The 17076-nt window shown below is 41.8% G+C and overlaps 1 protein-coding gene across 1 annotated transcript in view; it reads left to right on the top strand.

The window, feature by feature from the left end:
• The window catches only part of BMPER (BMP binding endothelial regulator), a 253623-nt gene that overhangs the window by 130901 nt on the left and 105646 nt on the right, over positions 1-17076 (top strand). Inside the window, exons 7-9 of the mRNA XM_039221814.1 lie at positions 6620-6719; positions 12099-12208; positions 15805-15945. Coding sequence (XP_039077745.1) covers positions 6620-6719; positions 12099-12208; positions 15805-15945 — 351 coding nt within the window. The remainder of the gene's footprint in view (positions 1-6619; positions 6720-12098; positions 12209-15804; positions 15946-17076) is intronic.

Here is a 17076-nt window from a genome sequence, read left to right as displayed (position 1 = left end):
AGGAGATATCCGGGATCATCTGGATGGGCCCTCTTAAAAGAGTCCTTATGAACAGAGGCAGAAGGGTCAGAGTCAGAGAGATTTTGAGAATGCTGTTGTTGATGCCTTTGACGATGAAGAAAGGAGGCCAATAGCGAAGGAAGGCCAGCAGCCTCTGGAAACTGAAAAAGACAAGGAAACAGATTCCTCCATTGAGTCTCCAGAAAGAACCCAACCCTGCTGACACTTTGTTTTTAGCCCAGGGAGACCGACCTCAGATTTCTGATTTCCAGAGCTGTAAGATAGCAAATGTGTGTTGTTTTAAGCCACTGAGGTTATGTGGTAGTTTATTATAGCAGCAATAGGAAACCAGAGCAATAATAGGAACAATACAATTGGACTTGGAGATATTAATTAATGGAAAAAAATAAAAGGAATTTATTTTAGGCTGGATTCTCAAGACAGAGCATCAGGTCATGGTTCTTTGAATAGATATGAAGGACAAAAGGGTTTTGTTTTTGTCAATCCAGGGGGGACACTTCTCAAGGGGGACTGCTCAAGATTTTTATGGGTCCGAATAGGTATTTCGGTCAAGCTCTTGCTGACATGTTCTTGACTCTGTGTGCATAGAACCAAAGTTGAGTTGTACTTTATCACTTGGAAACATAAGACCTTGTGTAGTACAATGTTCAGCTTCTTGGGGAAGACAGTTTCCAGTCTGCACGCATTGGTCTCAGCACAGACCACTTGGTGAATTCAGCCCCATCAACCTCATCCACCACTCCATCCCTGCTTCTGCTCCCGCCGCCCTCTTCCTTCACAATCCCGAGGAAAAGTGGCCTCCAGCCCCCGGCAAGGTGAAATAGGGCCGGGCTCATGTCTCAGATACAACTGCCCCACCTACGAAATGGGCTCTGTCTCTCAGAACGCATGTCTTGAGCACATGTTATAAGCCGTGATATGTGCTGGCTGCTGGGAGAACAAGCAAGGTAAATATGCCTCAAACCCTGCTTGCTGGAAGCTCATGTGAGGGGCACATTTTGCAGAAAGCAGTGCCTTGGACAGCAGTGCCTTGGACAGCAGCATTTAATTCATCCGCAAAATTTATTAAAAATGCAGGTTCCTGGGCTGTGGCTTGAGAAAGCATTGGGTTCGTACAGTGGTTTTTAACTGGGAGTGATTTTGTCCTCCAGGGACATTAGGCAATGTCTGGAGACATTGCTGTTTGGTACAATCAGGGGACAAAGGGTGATACTGGCATCTAGTGGATAGAGGCCAGGGATGCTGTTAAACTTTTTACAATGTACAGGATGGCTCCCTAAAACAGAGACTTCTCTAACCCAAATGTTACTGATGTCAAATTTGAAAAACTCTGGTCTAGTGGGAAACTCTCATAAACACACACAAGGTTATTATACCACAGTGGTATGTACATATATGTCAATATAGCATGTGTATATGTAAATCTGTGTGTCCCTGTGTATGTATGCATATCTATAAATAGCTTTCTCTCTGAGTAGGCTCATCACTCACTACAATTTGGGGTCTTCTCTCTCCCATGGTCCACTCTACTTCTGCTCCCTCAGCCGGACAGCTTACCTACTGCCCATCTTTGCTTTGATTTTTTTTTTTTTTTCTGTTCTGCACTGGTCAAGAACAGGGGAGGCTAAGTACCAAGACCTTCACCCCTGGAAGTAATTGGCTTGCTCTGGAAGTTTACCAAAATAAGTTTGCAAGCCAAAAAGAAGCATGGCTAAGGACATCTTTTTCCTCTTGTAAAGTTTTTTGACCCAATTTGCAATTCAGAGTGGTACTCTATTCACAAATCAGCTTTGTACCACTGGCTGTTATGATATAAGAATTACGGGTCACGGATAATCTCTTTGCACTCAAGGTATATTTCTCCCCTACACTAGCCCCTCCCAGTCTTCTCTCCCCTGTCCTCACCTTCAGCTAGGAACAATGGAGAAATCCATTCTCTTCAAACAATTGAACACTGGAGGGAGAAATCCTTATAGAATGTGGCTGAGTGTAGTTGATTGGTTCTAACTGGTTGGAAATGTACTACTCTGCTTCCCACCTCCTGTTGGAGAGCCGACCCTGCATCCTGTTCAAAGGATGAGTGCTATGTCACACGTTACAGTATGGTTTCCAGTCCCCTCTTCTCAGTGGTCCTCAGGGGTGGGGGAAGGATCCTGCTTGCACATGACTGTGGCTTCATCATCTTGCACTCATTACTAGATTCAGGAAGATAGATTTTTATTATGCAGCAAGACTGCTGCTCTAGGGTAAACTTTGACACAAAGCAATTGTGTTCTTGATTAGAACAGCTAAAGCAAAAATAAGGGGGTGGAAAATAGACTTGGGACAAGTTTCATGTCTTTCTTTTAAAAACAGCTACTTTTGGAGAAGCACTTAGATATGTAATCAGAACAAGTGACCACCTCTAAAGAACAAACTAAAGAAAAGTGGTGGAAATCATAACTCACCAGTACTATGGAAGTTCCTAGCATTCCTTTCCTTGTTGACCAGATGAGAATATAGTCATTAGTCCGTGTGTGTTTTAACCGTATAGAAATTTTCAAACATTTTACAAAACATATGGGGTGCTAGGAATCCTGCCAGCTTAGAATGTGAAGTTGAGTGTTGCTTTTTGATATATCAGCACCAACAAACATTTAGTTAGTACCTGAAATGTACAAAACCCAAGGAGATACAAGGTGAGCAGACACAGACAGTCGTGAAACTATACCAGCTTATCAGCATCCTGTAGTTCAAAGTGAGTTGAGAAATTCATTGAGATTCTGAAGCCCATCATATGTGGTGGTTCTTCCTTTCATTCAAGAAATTTTTACAGAGATGTATCCTTGAGCCTGTCACTCTCCTGAAGGATATTAGGCTCAAAGGACTGGTCCTTGCTGTCACCAAAGTCTAGCTTGAAGGCAAAACCCGTGTCATCTTGCCAGATTAAATTTCTATGTATGTGTCAAAAATACAGGAATATATATGAGAAAGGGAAAGATACGGAAAGATAGAGGGAGTCACTGGGAAATTAAGAGTTCTAGAAGGCTTCACAGAGGAGAAGAGGCTCGAAATAGACCTTGAATGAAGCAGAATTTTTATAGGGGTCAATGATGGGGGGAGAGAAGGAAAGAGGTACATATAAAGAAGATGGAAGGCCTCAGATGTGCCTGGGGAAAATAAAGTATACACACTGGACTCTCCTCTCCAGGTTGGTATTGTGAGGAAAGGAGGTGGGAGAGAAGGTTATGGGGTATCTTGACCAAGTAGACTAACTGTGGTAATAAAGATCTAATGCATCTGAGTATTTTATAAAAGCTTATTTATTTTGAGAGAGAGAGAGTGTGTGTGTGTGTGTGTGTGTGTGTGTGCATGCACATGTGTACATGTGCAAGCAGGGACAGGGAGAGAGAAACCCAAGCTGGCTCCATGCTGTCAGCACAGAGCCTGACACAGGTCTTGATCCCATGAACCGTGAGATCATAGCCTGAGCCAAAAGCAAAAGTCAGATGTTTAACTGACTGAACCACCCAGGCACTGACATCTGAATATTTTAATGTAATTTAATTTGTTTCTTGCTCATTTAATAGTTCATTGTGAGTGTTTAGTGGATAGACTTCCACGTGGTGACCCAAGGAAGCAAGCTCTTTCCTGTGCAGAGCTATCAATATCCCCTCAATTCAGGTGCTTATCCATCTAGTAGAGTTAGAAAGTGAGAGTGTGGAGCATTGAGTGGGAGAGACCTTTATGGGTCAGGCTTAGAATCACGTTCTTTATTTCCATCCACCTCCTGTTGGTCAGAACCTAGTCATAAGGCCTAACTGCAAGGGAGTCTGAGAAAGGTAGTGTTGGTCTATGTCAGGAGAAAAAGAAACAGATCTTAGTGCACCCATAGTTGCTTCTACAATTGACATTTAGCCTGAACTTTATCCCAAATGCAGTGGGAAGTCATCCTCCACGTTAGCATAGGGACGTGCTCAGTGGTAACATAAGCTGCATGAGGTGAGGAATTTTTGTATGTTATATTCACCGTTGGGTCCTCAGCATATCTAAGCCTTAAACAACTATTTGATCAAATAATGAAATGACGGATGGATGTTGGAAAGGAGTCCTGGACATATGGAAGTTTCCAGGGGGGTTGGTGGAAGAGAGCTGAGGCAGGGAAGCCAGTTATAAAGAGTGTGCTAATCTGATAGAGCCGGAATTAGTGCAGTTACAGTAGGAATTAGTACATTTTTAGAAACAGAAATGTTCGCTTCTGCTATTTTAACTTTCTTAGTTTACAGCATAGCCACATCTCATAGTTTAACCAGATTCCCTGCTGGGTTGAAATCATAGAAGCAGGTTGTGAGCCGAAAAGGCCTGGCACTTTCTTTGGAGGTACTAATTGGAATGCGGCCTCAGGACTTGGGCTGTGCCACAATCCTACAACCCAAACAAAATAAAACTTGGCTAAACCAGCAAGCCCAGATTGCAGTTCAAGTTACTTTAACGGGCTCTTGGGAAACACAAACTGCATTTGTATTATATATGCAAAATCCGCTCTTTGACCTTATTGTAAGGAAAATTACTGGAGCCCCCCTCATCTTTTGCCAGCTTTCCGAAGTGTTGGACAAGTTAACTCCTCTGCAATTATGCAATATTTTGTAAAAATTTTAACTTTAAAATATGCTTGAAAAATAGATGCTGATCCAACAAGAACAGAGACTATCGATGAAAAGAATATGTTCTCTGTGCGCCTAAGAGAAGCCAACACACAGGCAGCCTCATGTGGCCTGAGGCTTCAAGATTTTAGGACGTTGCTTGCAGATGAATTTTTTTGAAATTAAAAGTTAAGGGGAGCATTCTATCCTCCCTCTAGATTTAACTTTTGTGGTTTATGTGTAAGCTGGGGCAGACCTCCGTGTCTGACCTAGACTCAGGTTATGTGCCTCTGAAGTCTGGTGAAAGGCCAGACTTTCGGATTATGCAGAGTTGAGTGAGGGAACCTCACAGAAAACAGCCAGGGATTCTTAGGAGATTTTTTAGTGATTCTTGCTGATCTGGAAATAATGTAAAAACAACAGAAGAGCTTTTTGTGGTATTTTTGTATGTTCTCTCTTGGTTTGTGGAAGAATCCGACATTAAAGTGGCTTAAAAATAATAAATGTTTAAAAAGACATAAAGTGTCCTACTCTTTTCATCCACCCATACCAAAAAATAAACGGTAATAATAAAAATGGCAAGAACAATAATAAAAATGCAAGGGAAAGCAGAAACAATGGATGGCAGCAGGATGCTAGGATGGGCATGAATTTGATCCAGACGGCTAACGTCTGGTGTTATTGCAGAAAGCGGTGGAGAAGGTGTGAGGAAATGCCGCAGGGAATCTTTCCCTTCTTTACAGCGTGAGTCCCTCATTTCCTGAGGCCTCTTGAGACATAAATTACCAGTTTCAGACAGCAGGTACCTGAGGGTCTACTCCTTTGCTTTCTAGCTCAAATCCCAGAGGAACCAATCCATTGAAATTCCATTTGCCTACTGATCTATTTACCAAATCTACTGATTTTCTGAAACAATTAATTATTCATAGATTTGATAGCAATTCATTTTGCACAGGATAGTTTTCATATGAGCCTTACAAAGGTGTTGGATGTAAATTGACTGGAAAGCACTATTTTTTTTTTTTTTTTTGGCCCAGCTTTCTGAAGATTCAATTACAAGTTGCTGAGGCTGAGAAAACAGATGCCTCGACAGGGGCATCAAGGAGGGGGAGTAGGCGTATTGCATCTTCAAGTCATAGAGAGGGGAGAGACTCTGATGGCCAGAGAAGGGGGCGCGTGCTGGAGCAAAGAAGGAAGGAATGGATGTCAGAAAGGAGGACAGGAAGGGCGGAGAATGAGGGGCAGGGAAAAATCTGAAAGCTCTAGAACTTTTTCTATAGGCTGCTAAGCCTCCGCCATTCCTTCCAATATCAGTCATCTTTTGCCTTCTACTTGTGATAGAAAGAGGTTTGGCTAGCTGAGTGAATTCAGTGAAATGGTTCTTCTAATACTGGCTTCCAGCATATGCATTTTCAGCAGATTGGCTGCTTCCTTAAATCTGAACCCCATGGAGCCATCCTAGCAACACCTTTAAGCAGTTACAGAAAGGGAAGTATTCCTGGAGGAAGATGTGTGTAGAACTTACAGAAAGATGGGGGTCTGAAAGAGAAGTCTCTGTAAAGCCCAGAGGGCTCCTTTGCTTGCTTGGGTGTTGGAAAGAGAGGCCAACTTTTCCTGGTTTGCCCGAGACTTTCCCAGTTTTAGTGCTGGAAGCCTCCAGTCTCAGCAAAGGAAGATAGTTGACTAGTCTTGAGAAGGAAAAAGGTAGATAAAGGTGGTGGGTGGGTGGGGAGAGGTGATGCTGTAATAATCCTTTCAGGGACAGTCTTCTGAAGGGTCATGTGACCTCCAGGTTCATGTGGCCTCCAGGGAAGATAAAAGGAACAAGGGTAGTTGGGAGAAATTACACAGATCTGAGCAGTCCCCCAAGGACCGGATGCCAGGGAAGGCCCTAGTTTGTTTCAGGTATTTTGATTAAACAATATCAATGCACTTACTTTTCTAAATGTGCTTTTTTCTCTCTCTCTTTTCTTCAGGGAGGCAGGACACAGTGCGTGAGAGAAGTCTGTCCCATTCTCTCCTGTCCTCAGCACCTTAGCCACATTCCCCCAGGACAGTGCTGCCCCAAATGTTTGGGTGAGTGACTGTTTTCAGATGAAAGAACAAAGCAATTTATTCTTGGGAGTTTCTGCTGAGAGTCTTCATTCACATCGTTATGTTGGGGTTCTCAGGTTGTCCTGTTTCATGGCTTGTTAGGAATAACTGCCTTTTCTGGTTATAGGAATGTAAGGTGTGCACAGGGTTTGTCTCTTTTCTGAGGTCTCTTCAGGGGTTTCTTCTCTCGTATGTTCCCTTGGATCTGTAAACCTGGTTCACCAGACAACTTGGATAATGGCCCCCAGTGGGGAGACCAGTCTTGAAGAAACTAGTTTTCATTGGACATATGACAATTAGTAGAAATGACCGGTATTTTAAAGGCATACGAAATTAACACATGGAGGAATATAGACTAGTGTTCCTCTTAGAGGCAAAAGTATGCAGGAGGCTAAGGCACCAAAAGCAAGAGGTTTGGGGGGACCAATGAGAAATAGCCAACAAGAAAGGATAGCAAGCTATTTTTTATTGAGCATTTACTATTTCCTAGGTACCATGAAAAGCACTTTATATGCTTTTTCTCATTAAATTTTCTCAAGAAGCTGTGCCGTATAGATGCTAAATGTATCATTCTGATATGTAATATATGTGCAGAGGGGAATAGTGTTATTGCAGTGGGGAGTAGATGCCTAGAAGGTGGCACAGCTGGTGAGGTACAGAGTTGATACCTGAATACGAGTTCCTGTGATTCCTAAGCCCAGGCTTTAACTGCTGCTGCTCAGCCTCCCTGGTGATATGGAGAGAGGCCTACATGTTGCCAGGTGAGAGACAGCCTGTGATGGAGAGTCTCTAGGGCCAGAGGTCCTTTGCCTCTTGTTTATAATCCGTATGTCAGCCTCTTACATGTGGTCTTCAAACTCTTGAGTTGGCTGAGGTCAAATAAAAGTAGCTTGACCTAGTGTATGAATACAGTAAAACACCTCCCACTAACCCCACTAGAATCTCTGTGGATCCTTGAGAAGGCTAATACGTTTCCTAGTCACCACTGGCTTTGTCCGCTCCTGTTGTCTTTCTCTTAATTTTCCTCCTCCTCCGCCCCTTCCCGCACACTCCTCCTTTCTCCTCCTCCTCCTCCTTCTCTTGCTACTTCTTCCTTTTCCATTTTCACTTCCTCTTCCTCTTTTCCTCCTCCTCCTCTTCCAACATCATTTTGTACTTACAGGGACATTCCCCTCCGGTCTTTTCACATTCTGTGGTGCTACTGAATCAAGACTTGTGTAGTAGATTTTACTGAAGGTTTGTGGTCAGTGAGGGTGATTACTTTTCACTGGAGCACAATGAACAACATGAAATGGAGCCTTAAGCTCCCTTTGTTCTTAAAAGGTCTTAGCTATTACGCCTTCAGGGAAATGTCACTGTGTGTCTGGGTCCAGCATCCTATCGGTTGCTGTCCACACCTTTTTTTGAATCTTCTCTCCTTTCATAGCTTGCTTTTCTCAATTCCAGAACCTCCTCTTGACTGATATTTTTTATTCCCAGCTTATCACAGCCATAGCCTGAAGTCTATCTTTCTGCAACCAAGTTGTTGAATAAAGATATCTTGTTAAACTAAGACAGTTTTCTTTTCTTTATCTTTTCTTCTGCCAACGCTTCATCTAATGTTTGCCTTCCTACAATATGTACACACACCCACATACATGCACACACACACACACACACACGCACGCACGTGATACTTTGTAAGTCACTATGAAATAATTAAAAGAACAGAATAGAATTGTTTATGTGTGCCTGAATAAAGACATCTCCACTGATATGTGTGCTTCCTGGGTTGCCCATGTGTGCTTGTACACCTGGAATAGAGTTAGCCAGTTCACTGTGGTTGAAATTATGCTTTGGGTCATGGCGGACACAGCTTTCCATTTGAGCAGGAAAGTCATCACAGAAGAAGTGTCCTTTGGGGCCTGACATTGAATATAAGTAGGCTTGATTAATGCTTTGAAGCCCGTACCATGGATGTGCTGAGTCAACTCAGAAGCTTCTCATATGAGCAATGGCTGTTGTATTGAATGCAGACTTTTCTGTCCATTTGTGGTCGTAAGACAGACTACAAAAGGAACAGTAAGTCTTAGGAAATTTGAAAATCTTAATTCTCCCAAATGAGACCTTTTTTGGTTAGGCTAAACCCCAGTGGAATAATGTGGAAATGGCTTGAATTAGGCTGTATATGGACTCCCTGTACCACTCTTGAATGTTTTATCTTAATTTTGGGCTACAATGACTTTGGGATTTAGGTTAGTTTTGTGTTCCTCAGGGGTAAAAAGAAATATACCCACACAACAAAAGACAGAAAGGAAAAAAGCAAATGTTAGGATACTTTCTAGATTCTGAAATCTTAGACTAATTAGAATTTTGGCTGGTTGGACACCAATTTGCTGTTAAATATTCTTTCGACCAGGATTCATTTACATGACATACCTCAGCCTTTTGCATTACAACATTCTCTACCTCTCTGTTTTCATTTTCATTGAAGAGACTCATCAGAGGTTTGTGTATACTGAGCACCCAATGCACCTCTTAGAATGACATAGCCTAGGCTCATATTTGAATTACACCACCGCTAATAATTATGATAATACTCATCATGTGCCACTTATTGGGGTTGTTTAGGGAATGCCAGGCTCTGTGATAAAAACTTTACATCAATATTTTTAGGTAAAAATTATCTTTAATTGAGTGATAATCTAAATAATTGGTCATATTTGTTCAGGAGATATTGTTGAAGAGTTTTTTTATTTGGCAACCTTTTAGTGCATCACTTCACCAATCTATCCATCCATTTGTTCACCTACTAATTTATCCATCTATGCCACAATGTTGAGTACTATAAATGTAGTAAAAGCTCTATGCTTTGGAGGGACACTTGGTGGCTCAGTCGGTTAAGCATCCCACTTCAGCTCAGGTCATGATCTCGTGATTCATGAGTTCAAGCCCCCCATCGGGCTCTGTGCTGACAACTCAGAGTCCGGAACCTGCCTCGAAATCTGTGTCTCCCTCTGTCTCTGCCCCTCCCCTGCTGACACTCTGTCTCCCTCTGTCCCTCAAAAATGAATAAATGTTAAAAAAAAATTTTTTTTAAAGCTCCAAGCTATGGGAACATAAGAAGAGACAGTTCATGGGGCGCCTGGGTGGCTTAGTCGGTTAAGCATCCGACTTTCGCTTAGGTCATGATATCGCGGTTCGTGGGTTTGAGCCCCGCGTCGGGCTCTGTGCTGACTGCCAGCTCAGAGCCTGGAGCCTATTTCAGTCTGTGACTCCCTCTTTCTCTGACCCTCCCCTGCTCACGCTGTCTCTCTCTCTCTCCTAGAAATAAATAAAACATTTAAAAAAAAAAAAAAAAAAGAAGAAGAGACAGTTCATTCTAAGAGGTGAAAGGTCCTCTGAGGAAGTAATGTAGAGCTCAACTGTTAAATGTATTTTCATTGGTGGAGAAATAAGCTTGACTATATTTGTATATCTATATCCTGCCTCTTGCCAAAAAGGAATTAAGGTAACTTATAAAGTACACGAAACACATGTAGATAAAAGATAAGAAAAAGGCAAACCAGGTTATCACAATCTTTAAAAATTGCTCAGGTGAAACAATTGAGTAGGTGGCCTGCACACAGCTTTCTAATGCTTCAGGGTCTAGTTGAAAATCTAGAGAAAGGCTGAATTTTGTATTTTGCAGGCAGTCCTATAATTTAGTCTGTAAATTTTCACAAACCTCAAGAAACTCAGGACCTGTGGGTGCATATAAGAATGCCTGTTTTAGTTGGATTATTAATACTTGCTAGGAACAAATACAGTCATTTAACTAGATTTTCTCTAACCTTAAAAGGGTCTTTGGTTGCCTATTTTCATATTAGCATTATAGGTAGAGAAGGCCATATGTATACCAAGGAGTCATTATTGGTACCATTTTACAAGTGAACTAAGTGAGACCTGGAGAAGTATTCAAGGTCACTAGGGAGTCTATATGTGGGACCCAGAACTATAACTCACTGCTATCTTTTGAGGCAAATTTATTTCTGGTAGTATGAACCAAACTAGTGATTTAATTCTGCCTCTATACTGTATCCTAACCTTGAAGTTGACTCTAACAGGAAGATGACATTTTTCTTGATTCCTATTAATGGTAATTCCAACAATTCTAATTCTGAGAGTAGCATTTAGTATGTGCCTATAGGTATTTTCAGCGTTTCATTGGGCCTTCTGATAACTAGAGATTGCTTTTAATCTTTTTATAAGGAGAATGTGGATAAAAATCTAATGAGTGATTATGAATCTTTGTCTTAACTTAGTCCTTGAGTCAAGTAATATGTCAGGGATGTTTTTATATACTCCAGGGAGTAGAAGCTCACAGTCTGAAAGAAAAAATGACATTGCATTGCATTCTTTATTTGGGGTTGCTTTTATGGCCCTTTTGGTCATCAATCCAATCTTCATATCAGGGAAAACTAAGCTAATTCTACCAAAGTGTGATGCCTATGAAAGCTTGGGCACTTGGCCTATGGGTTGGATTCTGCCTCTAGGCACATGTTGACTTAGTGCCATCCTTTATACCAATGGACTTGTAATTTATCCAGCTGAGATGCTATATCATTCATTCTCCTTTTTGCTCATTCTAGTCCTTTGTGGGATATCTTGACTTCCTTTGCCTCTTCCCTGCCAATACCTGCTTTCTGGATTACTTTACTTATTCTTTAAAATGCAGCTGAGGCTTGGAGCACCTGGGTGGCTCAGTCTGTTAAGCGTCCAACTTCGGCTCAGGTCATGATCTCATGGTTTGTGGGTTTGAGCCCCACATCAGGCTCTGTGCTGACAGCTAGCTCAGAGCCTGGAGCCTGTTTCAGATTGTGTGTCTCCCTCTCTCTCTGACCCTCCCCTGCTCACGCTCTCTCTCTCAGAAATAAATAAAAAACATTAAAAAAATAAAAAATAAATAAAATGTGGCTGAGGCTTTCCATCTTCCAAGAAGTCTTCTCTGTCCTCCCTGTCTCCACAGTTCCCTGATTGTCCTCCTTCTGTAACTCACCATATTGTTATATTTAAATCATTTTTGTGGGTTTGTCCCATCAGTAGACTGTAAGTTCCATGAGGGCAGGTCAAATAGATCTGATCATCTTGGTTCACTATGATAAAGTGATAAAGTAATAAAGACTTGTTGAACTTACATGATTCAGTGTGGAATCAAACTCTTTATAACAAAGACTCTCTAAGTTAATTACTCCAAGGAACATCTGGCTGAGGACTGTTTTTGTGCACCAGACTTACCTGGTCTTGTGAGAATGTTGAACAGTCCTGTGATAAAATTGTTGATCACAAAGTGGGACATCCTGCCTTCTGTCTTGCTTAAACCATGCTGTTGCTTCCCTCTAGGTCAGAGGAAAGTGTTTGACCTCCCATTTGGAAGCTGCCTCTTTCGCAGTGATGTTTATGACAATGGATCTTCATTTCTCTATGATAACTGCACAGCATGCACCTGCCGGGTAAGGTGATTCTGAAGAGTTGTGATCCAACAGTGATTGCACTGGGGGCTTTATTGTTAACATTCCAACCAAACATAATAATGTGTCATTTGTTGGAAGGAGGGACTATCAGTGCCATTTTACTAGTTGAAATCATACTTAAGGTTGCAAGGAAGTTCAAACATAGGGCCCAAATTACAATTCACTGTTATCTTCCCAGGACCTGCAAGTTAGCTTCTGGAGCTATGAGCTAAAGTCTAAGGAATTGTCCTAAGGTACTTTCTAAAATCAGACACATAGTGTCTCTGGCAGTGTTCTCTGGCTCTTAACATGCAAGATGAGATCTTTGACATGCCTTGTAATAAACATGACTTTATTCCCATTCAAGAGAAAAGAAAGGCATATCTTTGTGATGAACTGTGATTTTCAGTTCATCACAAAGATAAACCTGGTAGTTTGGGAAGAGAGTATTTATGTGTTGTTCATCATACCATTTCTTACTTGCAAAGTAAGAAAAGCATTGCTTGCTTTTCTCAGAAGGCAACCAGAGGCCTAATGAGTGGTAAAGAAAGAATTCCACAGCTCTAGAATTGTAAAGGAATACACATCACATACTTATTGACTGTGCTTATGCAGTGATTTGTTTTTAAAGCCAAGACGAGAATCTTTTTAATGGAAGATTTTAGAATCATTCATTAGTGAGTTAACCCAAACATCTGTGTGACATGAATTTAGAATAATACATTTTGATGGGGATGGTTGTTGTTTTGTCTTTAATAACTAAAGGGCTAGAGAGGGAAAGAGAAGAGTTTTGCTCAATGTTAGCAATGAGTCAGTAGCTGGGATTAGAGTTCAGAAGTTCCTGATTACTTGAGGCATGCTTTGTTAAGTAGCATGCACTACTTCAGGGAAGTGACTGAGTAGGGGCTGAACTATCTGTTCCCTGGCACTGAACACTGAGTATTTCCTAAGCCTGAGAATACTTTCCTGAGACTCCTTCCTTTCTTCCATGGTTATATTTTCCTATGCTAAACATACAGCCACTCCTTCTGTTTGCCTTGGCCTCTGTCCTCATGACTTCTCTTCCTCTCCAGGAATTTCACAGGTTATAGCTTCCTCTTGAGGATGCTAAACGTTTGATGAAACACATCACATCTTCAATCCTCTTGATTGCAGGAAAGCCAGACGTCCCATGAATGGGAATTTGTTATGCTTGCACTGCTTTGGGTCTCATGGATTCTTTGAGAGGAGATCAGACAATATTTCTCAGTGCTGAAAAGAGGTGTAATTAATACTGTCCCTTCAAGAGATTTTTTTGTGTGTGTCAGAAAGTATGAGTTCACAGTCATTTTTGGGAAATTGGATGCTTGAAGAATCAGGCTACAATTATTTTGGATAATCGGTATTATTTTCTATCTGTTTGGAGCTTCCTTCTCCAGCACCTCCACCCAGTGCCATGGCAGGTTTAGGAATTGTTTCATGGTACTATGAACACAGAGTCTTTGTGGCAGTGATTTATTTTTAAAGCCAATTTTTAAAACACAGAGTCTTTGTGTCTTCATATTTGACGATTCCTCTCCCTGGAGTGACCTCATCTTCTTTCAATTTGGTTAGCAAACTCCTCTTCGTACACAATAGCTTATCTCAGATGTTACCTCCTCCCCTAGTATCTGACTAGGGGACTCACTTAGGTAGGTAATTGTCCCTCTTTTCTGCTACCTCTATACCTTTACTAGTTCTGTTGATAACATTATATTGCAATTTATCTGTTCATATGGTTCTCTCTCCTTTTGCCCTGTGAGCTCATTGTAGACGGAAGCATGTGTATCCATCTCCATATTCTCATTGCTTAAACTAGGGCCAGGCATATGAGCTAATGGGTGGTGAGTGTGTGTGTGTGTGTGTGTGTGTGTGTGTGTGTGTGTAATGAAAGCTGGGAAATCTACCATGGAGTATGCATTACTTGAGAGCTAGTGTGAGTCCTTGTCTTTCAAACCAGAAATCAATGCACGTAGTTTGGCACATGACCTTTTTTTTCCAATTTATGAGTTGACCTATAATAATTTCTATGTGCCAGAAACTGTGCCAAGTACTTTAAATATTTCATTTAAGTTGCACAATAAGCCTGAGAAGTAGGTGCTCTTATCTCCTTTTTGAAGATGAGGAATCTGGGGCTCAAGAAGATGGATTTGCACAAGATAACATACCTAATAAAGGAACTGGCATTCCCCCTGGTCTTGTCCAATGCTCAGTCCTACCTATTATCCCATGTGGTAGAATCTTAAAAATAAAAGGCAACCAATTCCGTTTTCTTAAAAGGATCATCTCGTTGTTATGTTAATCTTAGATGCATAAGTCAGTAGATAATACCAGAAGTAACTGTTGAAGTCATAGGATTAACATAGAAGCTGCAGAAGTTACATAAATTGATTTACAAAACCTGTTTAAATGAATTCGTTCTCAATGCTAACTAAGGAGAGGGCTTGGTCTCATTTCCCTATCATTGGTCTCATACTAACTCCACACTGTGAAGGGATTGTCCATCTACCAGGGACACTGCTCTCCTTCATCCATGCCTGCCACCAAGTCTCATAAATACTTTGCTCTTAACACTCATTCCAACTAACAACCTACTCCAGTGAAATTGCATCTTGTTGGCTGGGGCACTAGAAAAGTTTACTTTTCTTAAACTGCTCTGAACTTTTCTTCAACGTGTTGTTCAGTGAATCAGCAGGCACCATTTACTTGGCTAGAAATCAAGCCATACCTCTTAAAGTTACAGATATAAACTCATCATTCTCAGAGGTTAAGCAACCTGGTTAAGGTTCCACATTTTATAGAAGAGCCTAGAATGGTCATGGTCCAGATTTGGAATGTCCTGTTCAGTTCTTCTGTGGACATGGAACATGCTAAGGGATTTTATCTTGAGGAGGAACATTAGGTCTTAATTTTTACTATTTGACTAGATATCATGCCTTTATGCTAAACTCCTCAAAGGTGGCATCATGCTCTGCAGGAGACCCAGGAGAGCCATGTTAATGAAGCTGCAAGAGGAGAAGGGCAGGAAGAGGGAAGCTGGTTGGCTCATAGTCAGTTGGACCTTCTCGCCACACGTTGGCCAGAGTGGAATCATCAGCTTCTTGAACATTAAATTATAAACACTTGGAAAGTAGTGAGGATATTCATAGCTTCTTCATCTTCTAGTTCAGATATATAATCAGCAAATAACATTTTGAAGTAGATAAAAGATTTATTACAAGTTAAATATGATATATGCAGAATATGTTTTCTTTTTTTAGAGAGAGGGGGAGAGGGAGGGGCAGGGAGGGAGGTAAGGAGGGAGGGAGGGAGGGAGAGAGAGAGAAAGAGAGAGAGAGAGAGAGAGAGAAAACCAAGCAGTCTCCATGCCCAGCACAGAGGCTGATGTGGGGCTCGAACTCACAGACTGTGAGATCATGACCTGAGCCACAATCGAGAGTCAGTCACCTAACCACTGAGCCATGCACGCACCCCCAGACTATGTTTTAAAGCAGTTGTGGGATGTTAAAGGAAGGCCAGGTATGATGGTTGTAGAGATGGAAATCATTTTTAATTTCTCGTTTGTCTTTGGGCCCCAGGACTCCACCGTGGTATGTAAGAAGAAATGTTCCCACCCTGGTGGCTGCGTCAGAGGGGAGGAGAGCTGCTGTGAAGAGTGCCTCCTGCGAGTGCCCCCAGAAGACGTCAAAGTGTGCAAGTTTGGCAACAAGGTGTTTCGGGTATGTCACAAGCCAAGCTCGTAGGAACCACTGTACTCTACTGCAATGTACAAAGCTCCAGACAAAAGGCAGACTGGAGTATTCCATATTTTGTAGACGTATATGGTGTGTGTGTGTGTGTGTGCGCGCGCGCACGCTTGCATGCAAGCACAAATGTAATTATTTATACTGTAATATTACATACATATATTTAAAATCAAGTATACATGGAGCAGAGAACCAATTGTTTGAAAAAATGGTTTTCCTCGGCTTTATTTTTGCTCTATAAAGTATTTGAAGCCTGTAAAACATTACTGCTTTTCCACATGTGGTAGGCCAGTGATTGGGATTGAGCTGAGGACACCCCTGGATGGTACTGTTATGGGAGCCCAACTGACGGAGGGCATCGCATTCACTCAGAGATGCTCAGTGTCCCTTTCCAAGATCCTGATGGTTCGATAGCTTAATACTTTTGGAACTTTTTCACAAAGCTGCTTTTCCAAAGAATGAATTTCTCACCCGGAAGACATTCAGGTGAGGATATTCTTGCTGGCACAGCCATCGAGTGAAAGTGAGAGAGCCTTGCCCCCACCGAGCTGGCATGGCTGTCTGCTGACCATCTGCTGCTTTTCAAATACTACCCACGGTTTTCTGGCAGCATAGCTGTGCCATGACCATGTAAACGTCAGGATGAAGCTTGTTATCTTTGTCCAAACTGCTTTCCATTTAGTTTGTCAGGTGGAGGGAGTCTTTCTATACCTGAAGGTGTCCTCTCTGGACATTCTTGAGACTCAGACCCTCCAAATCAAGTCAGATGCAGGAGATCTTCATGTCACATTTGGCCAGATTTCCTTCTGCATTGATAGAGTTGGAGGGTGAGTCTGGATTCTTATGGAATCAGTAAGAAATGATGTGTCATGGCCAAAGGAAGGGGGTCATGTGTGTGTTGTATTTACACCAGGCTTTCACAGCCACTCATGTGTCCTTTTTACGTAAAGTCACCCTCTGTTTCCAGAGCACCGGGATGCAATAGACTCACTCTCATGATGGTATCGTGGACAAGGTGCTTTCAAGACTGCTGTACAAAGGTTCCTTTATGTGATGAGGCCTTAAATTATTTACAGAGAGTCATCTTTGAAACACCAAGTCCTA

Source organism: Hyaena hyaena, unplaced genomic scaffold (assembly GCF_003009895.1).
Source record: "Hyaena hyaena isolate Hyena2069 unplaced genomic scaffold, ASM300989v1 scaffold_1021, whole genome shotgun sequence".
Lineage (NCBI taxonomy): Eukaryota > Metazoa > Chordata > Mammalia > Carnivora > Hyaenidae > Hyaena > Hyaena hyaena.
The sequence above is the reverse complement of the archived record's forward strand: the minus strand, read 5'-3'. Positions and strand labels throughout refer to the sequence as shown.